The 17,474-nt window shown below is 41.0% G+C and overlaps 1 protein-coding gene across 4 annotated transcripts; it reads right to left on the bottom strand.

Annotated features, from left to right (window-relative positions):
* Positions 1–1,111: 1,111 nt before the first annotated feature.
* On the bottom strand, positions 1,112–10,593 carry LOC148867726 (uncharacterized). 4 transcript variants are annotated; one of them, XM_088976843.1, is made up of 7 exons: positions 10,118–10,593; positions 3,068–3,859; positions 2,190–2,874; positions 1,980–2,080; positions 1,810–1,899; positions 1,585–1,712; positions 1,112–1,470 (listed from the first exon to the last, which is right to left on the bottom strand). In XM_088976843.1, exons 2-7 carry the CDS (start codon positions 3,758–3,760, stop codon positions 1,326–1,328), a joined length of 1,842 nt encoding a protein of 613 aa, XP_088832969.1. In that variant the 5' UTR covers positions 3,761–3,859; positions 10,118–10,593; the 3' UTR covers positions 1,112–1,325. The 4 variants fall into 4 exon arrangements, with proteins under 4 accessions (XP_088832969.1, XP_088832971.1, XP_088832970.1 ...); XM_088976845.1 differs by having other exon boundaries at positions 3,068–3,824; positions 10,118–10,524; XM_088976844.1 differs by having other exon boundaries at positions 10,123–10,520.
* Positions 10,594–17,474: the final 6,881 nt, after the last annotated feature.

Genomic DNA, 17,474 nt, shown 5'->3' on the forward strand with positions numbered 1-17,474 from the left:
ATCTTCAGCTCAAGAGCGTCCAACCCCACTGCTATTGAGTCATTCTAACTAAGAGCCAACGTCAAAGGCTTCGAGCTGCAACTAGATTGATTTCTACGCCATGTTTATGAGTTAGATGCCGAGTCCAAAGAATGGTCACACAAACGGTTTTCAAGAGAGGCAGTCACTTAAAAGGCATTTTAGTCATAAAAATATGTTTAATAAGGCTGATTTGCCATTCAGTAGTTTGATCATAAAAATTGTATTTATAATGACGTGGACAGTTTCTGTCAACAGGTAAATTTTGGAAAATAAAAACTGAAAAAGTTCTTTAGACGATTTTATTAATTGAATGGGATGGTTGAACCACTGAATCTCTCAGGTAGATATGTAGGTATTTGAATCCCATGAAAAAGGAATTGTAATCAAGGATTCCACATGTATGATATTGTTTGCAATTGGGGCATCCATGGATCTGGGATGTCCATAACATTGCCACTGTTTAATGTAATCGGATCAATAATAATGTTTCATTTATAATAAGATTCCTCTTTTATGTGTCTTTGCAACTGAAAGACGCATGGCTTTTTTTCCTACTGTTAACACATGAAACTCTAAACAAATAGAGGTAGGTGGGTCTTAAAACATTTTTGGCTATATTATATATGTCGCACATAAACCTCCAAAGATACTAAAAGGAAGCTAAACCAAAAATACAGTTCAAAATCATGGTTTTTTTTTTGTCGCAAAATTTCGAAGATAAGCATTGATGTTGTACAACGCCCCCCAAATGTTTCAAAATGATGCATGAATCAGATGAAGATTCTTCTGACCATAAAAGAAAAATAAAGGATATGATGAGGTTTAATAGAGGCCTTATTAAGTGGGGTGGGACACATCCATCATCCAATGCTCGGCCCAGATCTTCTGAACACTGCAGCAGCAAATGATGGTCGTTATCGCCTTTCTGTTTATCATATCGTGGGTTGTGGTCATCTGGGTTTATAACCATGTTGCTGATATCTCAACACTGCAGCAGCAAATGATTTTACATATTTTCATCACGACCTCTCTTCGGTCTCTCCCCACCCAAACCAGAGAAAAACTTATTAAAAAATATAACACCATCAAATCCTAAGAACCATTCAAGCAATACGCATCATCAAGTAAAAAAAGAAAGAATTTTGTACAGATATTTCCTGTAGTTTCTTACACTAAATAAACTTGTCAAAAACTTTGCACTGAAACATGCAACAATCTTCTTCTACATGGGTTCCTTGTTTATCAAAAAAAATATATATTTACCTACGTGGGTTAAAGCCATGAGGACATACTTTTCAGCCACATTAGCAGGTTTTAACAGCTTGCAGCTTTTCATGAATTGCCTTGTAGCACCGAAGACTGCAGAGTGGGAGCTTTAACTTGGAGTCCCGATACTTGTATGCATTAGTACATGACGGACCAGCACATTGCTCACGTGGAGGAGGGTAACTGGATACCCACAAAAAGAACAACCAACCACTCGTCAATAAAAAGATACTGTAATAAAATTTGAGAGGAAAATGTTTGAGTGGGTAGTATTAATATGTAATTAGCAATACAAACCTGCATGGCTTAGAATCAAATATGCTTGGTAGTCCAATGTCTTTGGGAAATGTAACAACTGTTCCAGTGGGACCCATGACCCATCTTACAGTATTTGAGGCAAGCGTCATTGCATTTGCAGCCTTCTCCTGCAAGACACAACAACACATTAGTGTAATATTACCCCCCCAATCCAATTCAACGTTGGATTAGAGACAACAAGATCCACAGGCAATTCTGAATTACTTGTGCCAATTCATCCCGCCGTTTCTTATTCTTATCCTCTCGCTTCTTCCTATTAGAATCCTGGCCAAGTATTTTCCTGATTGCCTCGGCCTACAAAATCCCCAAATAAGCAAAAAAAAATAAAGAAAAAAACATAAATAAATCACAAGGGATCCAGGACAAATTTGAACCTCAGATTCCCTGGCGGCCTTCTCCACCTGCATTCTACGCCTCTGAGCAGCTTCAGCTTTTTTCAATTGCTGCTCAACTTCTGAAAGTTTCTCCTTTTGCTCTGTTATCCATCAAAGGCCAACATCAGTATTAATGGAAATCCAAAAATAATTTGCTTTTGCAAAGAACAAAGAGAAGTGACGTGTTAGCATGAATACACAGGTTCTCACTTCTAGGTGGGGCAGGGGGTAACCCATTTGGGAACTCAATTAGATTTGCACCAGATCCAGATGAGCCATCTTTGCCAGACTGAAGGGCCCGTTGACGTGTAGTAAGAGACATCTCCTTACCCTCCATGAAAAAATCACCAGATTCCTTCTTTGACTTCTTCCTCTTGGCTTCAGGCTCACCATCTGACACTGGTTCTTCATCTTCAACATAATCTGCATCCTCAGATACTCTATCTGATCTTGACTTCTTCTTACCATCTTTGCCTGACCTCGATGAACCATACTCCACAGCATCCTCATCATAATCACGGTCAATGGTCCTACTTCTTGAAACTTTTGAAATCTTTCGCTGTTTCTTGCTTCCTTCATCATCGTCTTCATACTCTTCACCATAATCTGTGGTTACCTTAGTTCTCAGTCTCTCAAGATATTGGATCTCCTCATCTTCATCATTGTCATCAAATGTTGCACCCAATACACGTCTCTTGGGGACTCGCTTGCTCTTGCGAACAGGCTCAGACTTATCTGTTTGCTTTCCAGAGACACTCTCATCAGACATCTTGCCCCTTGAAGAATCATCCTTTTTCCCAAGAATGAAACCACCATTGGAAAAGTCTTTCCATGGAACTCCTTGCAAGCTTTTAGTCTTGTCTGGGGGAGGGGACCGATCATCATCAGAATTGTCCTGCACCAGAAATATGTTCAAAACATATAACTACCATTGGATTAAAAAAAAAAAAAATCATCTGGCTAATAGTTTGCATATTTGACATGGAGTATTACGGGCATTATATTGCATGTTTTCCTACAAGAAGTGTGTACAAACTAATTATCAGTTTATAGCTTCTCCAATATCAGAACAGAAACTAGTGTAATACCGGAAGAATCAGTCTTTGCCTTGGCCGTGGAGCATCTGAGGAGCGATAAGACTTGACAGAAGAGCCACCGTCTGAAGTTGATTTGGTATGAATAGTACGAGTAACACCACCAACCTTGAGCTTTACTTTTTTTAATTTGTTCTCATTACCCACTCCATCTGAACCTACTCCCAACTGCCCTGAGTTTCGGCTTTCTCCATTCCTTCCGCTGCCAGTATGGTTATCAGTCTTCCTTTGCTGCTGTTCAAAGCATTCTTTGATCTTACCTGTGCTTTTCCAATTAGCTGGGGCAAGAACACCTTCACTGCACCGTTTGAAATCTGAACCACTTCGCCCCTGCTCATTACTGCCCCTTGAACCACCATTGCTATAAAATCCATCATATTCTTCATATGTCCCTTCATCTTTCCTGATCTTTTTAGGTGCAATTTCACCTTCAGCTTTATTACTAGAGGAAACCCTTGTGTTGCTAATATTGAACTCCTTCCTCCTAGAACTGGTGTCGTATCCAGCATTCTCATCACTGGATACCTTGCTCACATTGTCTGAAGGTGGTGTGGATGACAAAGATGAAACATCTCGGCTGTCTAGAAATGGCTGTGAATCAGGTCGAGGCCGCCTTGATGTATTACTCCTCTTCTTCCTCACAGCACAACCCACACCATCAAACCCAGAAACTCCAAATCCTTCCATGAGGGGGAGCAATAAAATTTGCCCCTCAAGATCCAGCTGCTTCTCCAAAGCTGAGGAAGAAAACCTACTAAAACCACGTACCTCAGCAAGTCTCCAATGCTAAATAAGAGAATGAAGGAAACAATAAGTAACTATGTTGAAAAAATCCCCAAGGCCCACCAAACTAGTATTAGTCCCCTCTACATTAGAGTAAGAAGCATAACAAGAGGACAGATGAATGGATAGAAGGAAATTCTTCACAAAGAGATTCAAGTGAATTTAATGCTTAAGTTTACATTACACAGTATGAATAACAGCAATTGAACATATAAAATATAAAGAAGAAACTCAACTTCTCTTATTCCTTCAACTCCCCCAGTACGTAGCATTAATATAAACTGTAATGGACACACTCCATTATCAAATATAATCCCTCTACATAGAAGGCTGTAGAACATCCCAACATCCTAACAAGATGACCAAAAATGAAGAAAGGGAAGGAACACATGGATTTGTGTCCAAGAGTTGAGTCTATCAAACCTACATCTAAAAATCATAGAACATGAGGACTGAGCTAAAATTAATATGCCAATAATACTGATATATAGAGTGGCCAAATCTAAGTGGAAGGGATAGGGAGTGGTTGGAGAGAGAGTTTGAAATGGAGGAAGTCAAAGAGGCAATATTCTCTATGGATAGATCAAAAGCACCAAGCCCGGATGGTTTTATGATGGCATTTTATCAAAAGACTGTTGGGAGATTTTGAAAGAGGAGTTAATGGTGGTCTTTGATGAGTTTCACAGAAGATGAGAGATCAATCCGGGGTTGAATTCTACTTTCATTGCTTTGGTTCCCAAGAAGAGAGAAGCAACACACCCAAGGGACTATAGAAGACCAATCAGTTTAGTAAATAGTTTGTATAAGATCATTGCGAAGGTCTTGTCTCTTAGAATTAGACAGGTACTCACTACCATTGTGTCAAATAATCAATGAGCTTTTGTGAGGTAGGCAGATAAATGATCAAATACTTATAGCAAATGAGAGTGTGGAGGACTTCAAGAAATCAAGGAAAAAGGGTGTGGTTCGTAAGTTAGATTTGGAAAAAGCCTATGACTTGGTAGATTGGACCTTTTTGCTGGAGGTGATGATCAATTTTGGGTTTGGAGATAGATGGTGCAGGTGGGTGCTAGGGTGTATTAGGACTTGCCATTACTCTATTTTGGTGAATGGAACGGTGGTGGACTTCTTCCAGGCATTGAGGGGAATAAGACAAGGAGATCCCCTTTCTCCTTTCTTGTTCACCTTGGTTGCTAAAGTATTGGGGAGATTGGTCTCTAGGACAGACTCTAAGAGCTTAATCAAAGGGTGGAGGGTAGGCAAGGAGAACATACCACTCACACACTTGCAGTTCACAGATGATACGATTCTTTTCTGTGAGGAAGGAGACATGAATTGGATTAAGAATCTGAAACACACTATACAACTTTTTGAGCAAATGTCAAATCTGAAAGTCAGCTTTGATGGTAGGTGTGAATATGGGGGAAAGTGAGATTTTTGCATGTGCAAACATGTTGGAATGTGAAGTGTCAGATTGGCCTCTAACTTACCTCGGTCTTCCTCTTGGAGATAATCCTCAGAAATGATGTTTTTGGACTCTGGTTGTGGAGAGGTTTGAAAAGAGACTTGCATCTTGGAAGAAGATTATTTATCTCTAGGAGGAAGAATCACCCTAATTAGGTCTACCTTAGCTATCCTGCCTGTTAATTACCTTTTAGTTTTTAAGGTGCCTACAGGGGTGGTTGACAAGTTGGAAAAGCTGAAGAGAGATTTCTTGTGGGAGCCTGGGGAGAAGAAAAATGATCATAGGGTTAGGTGGGAGGTGGTGTATAGAAGTAAGCAGGAGGGAGGTCTAGGGATTGGGAATATTAGGAAGAGGAACTTGGCTTTACTAGGGAAATGGCTGTGGAGATTCTCATTGGAAAAGGAAAAGTTGTGGGCTATAATAATTGGCAGTATTCACGAGCTTGCAGAGAATGGATGGGACTCTGGGATTATGGCTATGGCAACAAGAGCATCACCTTGGAAATCAATCCATGCTATTCTGCCTCTATTCTCTCCTTGGATCAGGTATGATTTGCACTTAGGTAACATGTGTGGATTGGGGATCATCCGTTGAAAGACCGATTTTCGGCCCTTTTTGCAAACTCCACCTTTAAAAATGAACCAATTGCCACTTTCCTTGTTCCCTTAAATTCAAATTCTAGGTATGGGTGGAACTTGAGATTGAGAAGAGCCCTCAGGGACACAAAATTGGATTGTACCTCTAACCTCCTATACAATCCTGATGGGGTTTTCTTGGACCCGACAAAAATAGATAGTAGGATCTAGACCTTGTCTCCCTCTAGATCCTTTACTTGTGCCTCCTTTAAAGCCCTATTGCATCTAGAAAGTCCTATTGGCTTGTCATTCCCTGTCCAAGATGTGTGGTGTCGACCTATACCTCCGAGGGTTAGGAGTTTCTGTTGGAAAGCTTTTCTGGAAAGAATTAACACAGGTGACTTACTTCAAAGAAAAAGACCCAATAGTTGTTTATCTCCACACTGGTGTATTCTCTGTAGAGCTGCTGGTGAGTCCAGTTACCACTCACTAATATCCTGTGTTTTGGTAAAAAATATTTGGTAATGGTTTGCTTCTTTGTTTGGGTGCAGGTGGACTCCCCCAACGAATGTGCAAAGCTTGTTTACCTCTTCCACTGTTAACTGCCCAACAAAAAGATCAAGGATCATATGGAGGTCTGTGAGAGTTGTTGTTTGCTGGACAATATGGGAAGAAAGGAATTCAAGGATTTTTTCAGAAAAGGAGAGAGGGTTGGAAAATATGTTGGAAGTGATCCATATAAGGGTAATACATTGGTTGAAGACAATGGAGGAGTTCACATATTTTTCAGCAGATGATATGTTAAGAAAATGGAAAGAAATTGCAAGTTCAATCTCGGCTAAGAAGATCCAGAATACTACATGGAGTCCTCCACCTCCTGGATTTATCGAACTAAATTTTGATGGTAGTAGCATGGAGAATCCAGGACCCTCAGGTATTGGGGGGGGGGGGGGGGGGGTTACGAGATGAGAATGGTAATATAATAGCTATGTTCTCTAGCTCAATTGGAGTGGGGGATTCATTGAGGGCTGAGGTGTTAGCAGCCTTGGAAGGGGTACAAAGGGCTAAAGACCTAAAGGTCAAGAAGCTGATTGTAGAGGGAGATTCTATGGTGGTAGTGAGCTGGTTGAAAGAAGACAATTCTAAGCTCTGGAGTTACAGTAACAAGAAGAGAAAATTCAAATGGTACTGCCCAAGAATATGGAAGTTCAGTGTACTTGGGTTAAGAGATGTGCAAACTCGTTTGCTGATGGTCTGGCTAGGGAAGGAGTGAATAGGAGTTCTGGGTTCTGGCTCAGCTGTAATTGTTTTGTTATTTTTCAGCTTGGAATTATCCTCTACCTGGGGAGTTAAGATACTTTAGCTCCCCTTTTTATGTAACCTTACTATTATTTAATGAAATCTATTGTTATCGATAAAAAAAATACTGATATATGGACACATTAGGTATTTTTGATAATTGAACTTTTTTTGATAATTGATGGACACATCACATATTGGTTTATAAACATCTAATCTCCAACCTTTCAAGTAAGCTATATTTTAGTTAGATGTGCTTCATTACTCGTATCCAAAAGGAAAAGTAGCAACAACAAAAGAAAGCAATTAATTCAGCTTGAATAATATTACATAGGTCTGGGTTTGGAGTGGGTTTAGGAGTAAGATCTGTTCGACCTCAAAATCATGGGATGTGGGACCTTGGCTAAAAAACAGTGTTGAATGGACTTCTAAATTGATGAAGTATCCATATTGGGCACATGTCGGTTACAGTTATAGATATAGAAAAAAGATTTAATACTTTTAACTTTGTTACTCACAGTGATCTTGAGTATCATTTCCATGCAATAATTTCCTTTTTTTAGTTGCTTTTTGACATAAATTAACAGCTACGGTACATGATGAGCGTCATATTTCCTAATAGAACATTACTGTGAGTAACAAAGTTAAAAGTATTAAATCCTTTTTCTATATCTATAACTGTAAGATGTTAGAATCATATGGACTATATTTTTTTCATAGATAAAATTCATTAGATTTCTTTAGAAGAAAAGGATAAAAGTCTGTTACAAGCATCCTAGTGGGAGGTGCGAGGTGCAGCGTCACTCTTTAACAAAGAAATAAAACAAATTATATGGACTATATTTATAATACAAAACTTTTTTTAAACATCTTCCTAGTCCATTTTCTCATAGTGCCAAATTAGACTCCTGAACACAAGTTGGATTATAACTCTTGTCTCTATATACACAGCACAGAATCAATTAGTAAAGATACATTGGTCAATAAACATTAAATATCCATTCATTAAAGCTATGTTTCTGTTAGACATGTTTCATTATTGATCTCCAAAAAGGGTAGTGTCAACAACCAACAAAAGCAATTAATTCAAGTAAGCAACTTCTAACATGATAACACATTAACAGATTAACCTAGATGCGTGGCTAATACAAGTTATTTAGTAATGTTGTCTTTATGTAAATATTTTTAGTGGCCCATCTTTATATGTGCCAAAAATAAATGATAATATACAAAACAGAATGTACTATTGGAGTAATCATGGTGCAAAAGCTGCACAATAAATCAAAAAAGTAACCAATCACAGTAAAGATGTAACATGATCTACTTACTTTTCATTGGCCCACATTTCACAATGTGCACTTATCAATCACATTAAAGACTTTAACAACCAATGTTTTAAAAGGTGTGGAAGGTGTGCCTCCAAGCAAAACACCCCCAAAATGCATATGCCTGAGGCATTGATAGCTTTGAGGTGTATGCCTCAGGTGCAAGAGGTGTACACCTCATATGCCTTTTGCATGAGGTATGCTAGAGAGATGTACGCCCCATGCACCTCACACACACCTCATGCAAAAATGACAGAAGAAAGATAAATGAAAGGAAAGGAAAAGAAAGGGAAGGAGAAAAGAAAGAAAGAAAGAAAGAGATGGAAAAAAGAGAAAATAAAGAAAATAAAAAGGGATGCGAAGGGAAGGAAAGAGAAGGGGAAAGAAAATTCCAGCTAGTATTATGCATCTATAAAGATTTTTTATTAAAAATAAAGAATAATGAGATCCTCCTTCCTCTTCTTCCTCCCCCTTCCTCCATCTTCCTCCTCACTCCCCTCCCCTTAAGGAGGCTTACGCCTCTTGTGTTCCGAGCTATGCCTCGCACGTCCAGGTAGAACACCTTGCGTTATGCCTCCACATTCTAAGACAATGTTAACAACATTAAAGATATTACCTGTGACGTCTTACTTTATCACCGGTTCACTTTTTTGCTTTCCAGTGCATTTTCAGTAGATTTTGCCTAATAGTGGACAGAATATTGATATTTTAAGAGAGTTAGCAGCATTCTTGATTTAGCAATGCATTTTCAGTAGATTTTGCCTAATAATGGACAGAAAATTGATATTTTAAGAGCTTTAACAGCATTCTTGATGAGCATTCATGGACTGAAGCTTCAACTACTAATTGCAATGTTTATCTTAAGCACAGTAGATATTGCCCAATCCATCAAAACCTGGCATTGAGAAAACAGACACAAATTTGGCAGTACAAAATGATATCACATATCCACACTGAATTCAGATCACGTCCAATACGAGTACTTGGGGTAAAACGGAGAGCACAAGCATCAAGCATACCCCACAGATGATCCGAGAGAGCCTAAGGAGACTACATAAAGCAGTACCCCGCAAATCAATGAATTCGCATGGGGAAACAAAAAGCAGGATAAGCAACGTATTATGGAAAATAAAAGAAAATAAACTGAATACCTCAAAAATAAATCAGGATGCCCGGGCAAAAAACCCTCAGCAAATCAATAAAAAAATAATAAAATCTCTCAATCCAACAAATCAACAGCCAAATCCATTCAACAAGAAGGAAAAAATCAAGAACCCAGTTAAGAATTAAACTAAACCCACATCGACACCACCGAAAGAGATCAAAACAAGTCAGCAAGACGAAGAATAACAGCGAAACAGAAAATCACAGCGGCCCATCAAGAGGAATCATAATACCAGATCGTCTGACGAAAATGAATAATAATAGCAACAGATCATCATAAACAAAACCAAATCGACATACCCATATATACTTGACAAAAGCACATAAAACAATGAACTAGAAATACCCACATAGAGAATAATCAAGAAATAGGAGCAGCTAAACCCATCGAAAGATCGAAGCAGAAAGATGAAGGAAGAGAGAGGTTATATACCTTACCGTGGGAGAAAGGATTTCGCGACCCTGACAGATGAGATACCGTATAGAGGAGGAGCAATTGAGAAGGGTGGAGAGAAATAGGATGAGGGAGGGAGAGAGAGAGTGAGAGATAAAGATGCAGGACTCAGGAGAGTTCTATTGGTCGGTTATGGTTAGAGGAAAGGAGGATGAGTTAGGGTTAGAGTTTTTAGGTCGTGATGGGAATGGTAAAGGAGACGCATAATCTTCTCCATCTTTCTTATTCCACCACACCTGTGTTTTTGTATAAGCTTGTCTCCTATGTTGTTGCGGTCGCCCCAATAACCCATCTCTCTCTCTCTCTCTCCTCCCCCTTCTCTCTCTCTCTTTCCCTCCTTTCAACCCCTTCTTTTTTTTCTTTCCCTCCTCTTCTCACAATCTCACACGGTTTCGCAGGCATGTGCGCAAGTTAAGACTGTGCGCACCCGTCCTGTACGTTAGAAAATCGTATCTGTTTTGCTCCCTTTTCATTATTGACCGATATATATTTTTCTTTGTGCTCGTTTTGACTTCGAGTAATTGCTAATTAGCACTCTGGTATGTCTGGTGTCTGGTGTCTGGTCCTCCTTCAGGTTGCTTTGGCCCTTCCTCTATTTGTCTTTTGCTTCATGTTTCAGTTTGGGTATGTTAAGTCAGCTCAGTCAGATGCCTCGTCTCCTATGTTAAGACTCTGGGATATTCAGTTCTTGATCACCCACCGTTCAAAATAATATAAAAAATAAGGCAAAAAAACATTAAAAATAATATTTAATGTTTAATAAAAATAAAAAATATTAATATTTAATTATTATTTGTGGCAAAAGTTTTTTTTCTCTTTTTTTTTTGGGGTGGGGTGGGGTGGGGTGGGGGAGGAGGAAAAGTTTGGGTTAAGGGACACAACTCCAACCTAAGAGATAATTCTCCAACCAAGGAGGACTGTTGGCAGCAGCATAACGTCGCAGCTTGATGAGCCACCCGATTAACGGTTTGTTAATCCAACGGAAAGAAATTGGTAGATTCAGCAATGAGAGAAGTCACTCGGCAACTAACCACTTCAACTAGACCTCTGCTTAGGGCCAACCCAAGGACATAACATCTCCGCCCCACTGTCACGGGGATAATTGTTGGGCCCCATGCAGTACTCGAAAGGGGCGAATAAGCCTACGCAGCAAAACAAACACACATAAAAAGGCAACAAGATGGAATGTGAATTAGCAAAAGGTTATTTGTATTGCAATAATCAATGGCAAGCACAAGCACACAATATAGTGTCGAGAGGATCTCGTGCTTAACCTTTACACGCTTATGAACTCACTCGACTACCTACCTCCCCTCAAAGAATATGTTAAGCTTTTGGGGGAATGACAATAAGAAACATAAAAAATGTGGAAAAAAATACTACAATATTGCAATAGTGCCATTGGCAATCCCCCATACAAAAGTACATGCATAGTCCACCCCTGGCACACACTTGGACGCTGGAGTGGCGGCTGTAGGCATGGTGGTTGGCATTTGAAGGCGCGGCGAAGAAAACACTTGTTACAGTCTCCCCCATTCAATTCAGTCTTCGTCTTCAAAGACTATATTCTGTTTGAGGCTTGAACTTGTTGTTGATGAAAGAAGGTTTTTCGATTGCTCCACAAACCGGGTTTCTTCCAAGGCCCAAATAGTAGGTTGGGTAGGTTGCTAGTGGATATTCTTGAAGGTGGAAAAACCTATGGCTAGTCCCTAAGTTAAGTCCCTGCTTGGTTGCTTCAAGGTAGGATTTTGACTTGTTCCTGATGGTGGTAGGAAAGTTGGTGGCCAAGGTTGGGTCAAAATGGTATTTTGGATTGTTAGGGTATTGGTTCCCATGCATTTTTCCCCAAGGGTGACTCACAAGGCTACTACGGAATTTATCTTGAGGGATGATGTGAATGTGGTCCCTAGATGGCTCGGGTGGCACTCACTCTCCCCGATGGTTGTGGTAGTAGGTGTGGGCAAAGTTTGATACGGCCTTGGGTCTTCTGTTGGGCCCACCAGTTGTGGGTGTGTGCGACTTCTGCTGCAACGGTGGCTTCCACTGCTGTTGTTGTGGCAGCACTAGCACTGACGCTGACTTCTTCCCAGAGTTGTTGCGATCACTTCCTATTGCAATGGTGGTAGTTGTAGATCTCTCTGCCAACAATGGTGGAGGGTGGTGTTGGAGTTGTAAGGCAGAGACGTGCTTCTTCTTGGTGCTGGCGGTGCCGATCATCTTAACCATGCAAGGTGACTGCTCGTCCAAGATCATCAGGGTGTCGAGGTGAGGCGCCGATGCAACTTTTGCCTATATCATGAAGTCCATTCCAAGGACAATATTGAAATCATCTATGTAGACGACAGAGAGGTCAATCTCTCCATCCCAGGTACCGATTTGTAGTCTTACTCGGCGGGCCATGCCTTCAATAGGTTTGGCACCTGTGTTAACTGCTTTGAGCCAACCAGACTCTTTGGAAATGGCCAAGTTTAGTCTCTTGGCCTCTGCAATGGATATGAAGTTGTGAGTGGCCCCTGTGTCAACTAGGGCCCTGGTTGGCCTCCCGCCAATGGTTACATCAACATACCTCAGTCCTCTTTTGACTGAGGAGGGTTGTTTAGAGGTAGCCCATTTCTTCTTCATGGCATTGAAAAGTTGGAGGGCGCCCACTCTTGGCGCTTGGGTACTCCGTTCCCCATCACTCTGCTCATCATCACTTAGCTTGGCAATGAGGGCATTCAGCTTTGCTCGCTTTGGGCAATTCCTGGTGAAGTGCTCCTCCCAACAAATGTAGCAAATGGGAGGACGGCTTGGTTTCCCTTGATATATGTTGTTGTAGTAGCTTTGACTTCCTTGTGGCTGCTTCCCCTTGTGGTGCTCGACTGGTTTTTGGTTGAAGGGTGGCTTCTCTTTCAGGGGACTGGGTTGTCTATCTCCCCCACTCAAATGTGTGGTACGCGGGCTGGCTGGTCTGCTTCCTTCGTCATTCGATAATCTCTGTCCACTAAGTTGTTCGGCCACGACCATGGCGGAGGCAAGGTCCTGAACATTGCGTTGTTGGAGCTCGAGCTCGGCCCAAGGCTTTAGACCATCCATGAAGTTGAACAATATGTCCTTGTCTGACATATCAATGACTTCTAATGTGAGGGTTGAAAACTCTTTGACATAGTCATGGAGGGAGTCACCGTGCTTGAGAGTCTTCATCTTGCGACGAGCGAGGTATTCCACATTCTCTGGGTATAACTGTCTCTTCAACTCTCTTTTAAAGTCAGCCCAGGTACGGATAACACACGTACCACGTTCTATATCAACACACCTTCTGCGCCACCACAACATAGCGACATCAGTCAAATACATAGTAGCAGTATGTACCTGAGTCATTTCATCAGTCACATTGGCGGCGGCAAGGTACTGTTCCATTTGCCACAGGAAGTTGTCAAGCTCTCTTGCATTGCGGGTTCCCAAATAGGGGGTTGGCTCCCTAATCTTGATGTGGGAGGGAGTATGTGTAAAGGAAGTGCTGGTTGGATTAGCGATGGCCCTCTTCAGGATTGCACATTCTGCTTTGAGCTCCTCTAATTGAGCTTGGGTGTCGGAGGAGGAACATGCGACGGACTTCATTGAGGCTCACTCCGCTTTCATTTCATCTAGTTGGGCCTGGACGACCATTGATGTGGAGGTGCTTCTTCTCCACGTTGCCCACCCGTTCTTCATCTCATCGAGTTGGGCTTGAAAACTATCAAGCTTGTCTTGGACCTACGAGTTGGAGGAGCTTGCTTCTTGTTGGCGCGCAGAGCTGCAAATTTGCTTGAGCGTGCTATTGATTATGTCTCGGACCTCGTCCATGACTCCACTCAAACGACCTTCAATCTCGACCATTGTGTTGTCCATGGCTTCCATGTTTTGATGCAGCTCGTCTATCGAGTCTCGCATCTCACCTACGGTGGCTTCACAACGTAACATGCGCAACTAAACGGCTGCATGCTTGTTGGAAGATTTCTCACGTTTGCTGGGCTTCGGTTCCTTGTCCTTGCCGATGTCATCGGCGGGCACATCATCGGCCTCATGGGCTATGGAGAGTCCATGCTCGATCTCCACCACGATGTCCTTGTTGTGCTTCATGCTGTCACTCACGTCGCGGGTCGAATAGCTTAAGAGGAGCTCCTAATCTGATACCGACTGTCACGGGGATAATTGTTGGAGCCCCGTGCGGCACTCGAAAGGGGCGAATAAGCCTACGCAACAAAACAAACACATACAAAAAGGCAACAAGATGGGACGCGAATTAGCAAAAGGCTATTTGTATTGCAATAATCAGTGGCAAGCATAAGCACACAATACAGTGTCGAGGGGATCTCGTGCTTAACCTTTACACGCTTATGAACTCACTCGACTACCTACCTCCTCTCAAAGAGTACGTTAAGCTTTTGGGGGAGTGACAATAAGAAACATCAAAAAGGTGGAAATGAATACTACAGTATTACAATAGTGCCATTGGCAATCCCCCATACAAAAGTATATAGTCCACCCCTGGCACACACTTGGACGCTGGAGTAGCGGCTGTAGGCATGGTGGTTGGCACTTGAAGGCCAGCAAAGAGAACACTTGTTACACCACGGTACATCCCCGTGTTGTATTGGAAACATCTCCTGATAATGACATCATCAGGACTGCTACTATCATCGTGAGATGTTCCCAATACACGGCGGGGATGTGCTGTGGGGCGTTGTGGGGTGATTCCTTGTGGGGCAGAGATGTGAATTCCAACCCAAGTTGTTGAACCCCTAAATCTAACTCTGAAGTTCATATCTGCTCCCATCAAATGCTCCACCACTATTTCAAAACAAGTCATTGCAGTTGCATATAGGGAACATATTTCCATGAATGATAATGGAGATGTGGCCTGATGGGCATTGTTGGGAGCATTTTATTGTTAGCATATCCTTAGTCCTAACCCTGACCCAACTTGATAACTTTGGGTTTGGTTTGGGTTAGTCTCGTTTCTTCATTTTTTTTCTTGCTAAAGTGTTTCTATTCCTTATTATCAAATTTAGGTTGACTACTTTAGCATGATTATATCTAGAGGTGGCCACGAGCAAACTTCTCACGAGCTATTTGAGCTCGGCTTAGCTTAGTTTAAACCAAGCTTCGAGCCAAGTTCAAGCCTGATATATAGGCTCATTTGCTAAACGAGCCGATCTCAAGCCCAGTAAAGCTCGACTCGTGAGCCTAATCGAGTTTAGTATAATTAAATAAATAGTTATTATATATATATATATATATATATATATATATATATATATATATATATATATAAAACTATCCTTATGGACCAACTATACCATTACTATTTACATATTGTCTTGGAGTACTCCTAAGTTATCTGGCAATTGTCTAAAACCTCTTTATCGTTAACGACCATTAATAAAAAGACAAAAAAGACTATTTTACCCATTATTCTCCTTCGAATTTTCAAAATGGTAGGAAAAAGGGAAGAGATAGAGAATACAGGTTGAGAGAGGAGGGAGTGTGTACCAACAACGCAACTACCACTGGTGGATGATGAAACAAGGTAGGGTGGAGGAGGCCATTGAACAATCCCATATGTAGAGAAGGTTATCATATCCTCAACATGCTAATTGTTGCCTAGAGGCAGACCACTTCAGGCCACAGACCTCTTGATGGTGTCCTCTATAGTTACAATATGGTTGTTCCAAACCCACCCAAATGGGTGCCCACCTTATAGAGTTTTTGGCTATAGAAAACTATCCACCCAGGTAAGAAATCCAACATTTCAAAAAAACCATTGACTTGTCTATTGGCCAGAGAATCCCACAATTGGACTTCGGAATTGTTCCAACTAACTGCAATGGGTCGTCCATCGGGAGCCCAACTGACAGTTGTTAGAGGAACACTAATTTGGTGCTCCATAAAGTTAGACACTGTAGCCCCTTAACGTCATAGCATCCTTCCCTTGGAAAAATCTAAGAAGAATGACGGTTCAGAAATCTGCATTAGACCTATCCGTACTTTTTTGATGCCATGGGAGAATGACGGTTCAGCCCAGGGTCAGAATTTGTAGGTTCAAAGTACATTTGGTAAGTGCTAGATCAAAATTAAGGCCAATTCATGGGCAGGTATGGGTGCATAGAGTGCGGGTTTCTAACATTTTGAATGTTTATAGATTTGCAGTGGGATTCAGAAATCTGCATTAGGCCTATTCGTACTTTTCTGATGCCTTTTATAGGTTTCTTTCTATTTGATGTGAGACAATCACCAATGTGTGTCATGTCTTTTGTCACATAACCATGAGCACTTTCTTGTGAATCATGATTACTGGATCACCTTTCCCCTCGTTGTTGGAATGCAAACCATCTGTTTGAATAAATACGCATCAAATGCTGAGGAAGTTCTTTTGAAGCTAGGAGGAATTGATAAAAATATCACTTGGGATCTTCAAGCGCTTTATGATCATATATTTAAATTATTGTTACTTTTTGAAAATGTAAAGTTTCTCTATGTAAACAGGAAGATAGTTAAGCCAGTTCATGAACTTGCTAAAAGAGATATGCTTAAAAACACTTTTGTTAATAAAACCAATCCCGCTACGTATTTACATGCATGTTTTTTGGGTGGCTATAAAAGGAGATCACCCGGCCATTGCTTCCACCAACGACAGTCGGCTCTGTTAAACCACCCAACAAGTATTCATGCGCATACAAGACTATGACATCAAGAACAAGAAGAAATAGCCACATTTTTATAGTAATTGCGACGCTAATAGCTTAACGAACAATTTTACCCATCCAAGAACCCACTTGAGATAGACCCAAGTGGGTTCCAAATGTATTCATTGACAGTCGATGTTAGGGGTGTTAAATCCAAGGCTCCAATGCCCAAGAAATGGAGGAAAAGCCTTCATTATCTATTTATCTTGTTTGTATGTTTTGTTCCAATTGGTTTGAGGCTTTGGAGTCTTTGAATTTGTGAGCCCATCAAGTAAGAATTGGATGGAATGATTGACTCCTCAGTGGCTCAGAAAGAGTTGAGTTCAATGAATTAACTTTGATGGACCATTGTTATTTGCTTCCTCTACTGTAATGGAGAGTCTGGAGTTTATTGTTATGCATTCGTTCTATTACAGCCTGTAGTATTGCCACTGCTGAAAAGGTCTAACATCACCATGGTGTCATCCAACATGGCTCTATGAAGAGCTTAGTTTGCTGCTGCTAACAGGAAGAAGATGATGAAGAAGGAGGAGGAGGATAGGGATGAAGGATAATATTGGGTTTTAAAAAAATTATGCATCACATGTGTACAGATTTTGACGGAACATTAACAGACACTACTAGCATGG

This window comes from Nelumbo lutea, chromosome 3, assembly GCF_056320005.1.
Source record: "Nelumbo lutea isolate HS-2025 chromosome 3, American lotus-T2T, whole genome shotgun sequence".
NCBI classification, from domain to species: Eukaryota; Viridiplantae; Streptophyta; class Magnoliopsida; order Proteales; family Nelumbonaceae; genus Nelumbo; species Nelumbo lutea.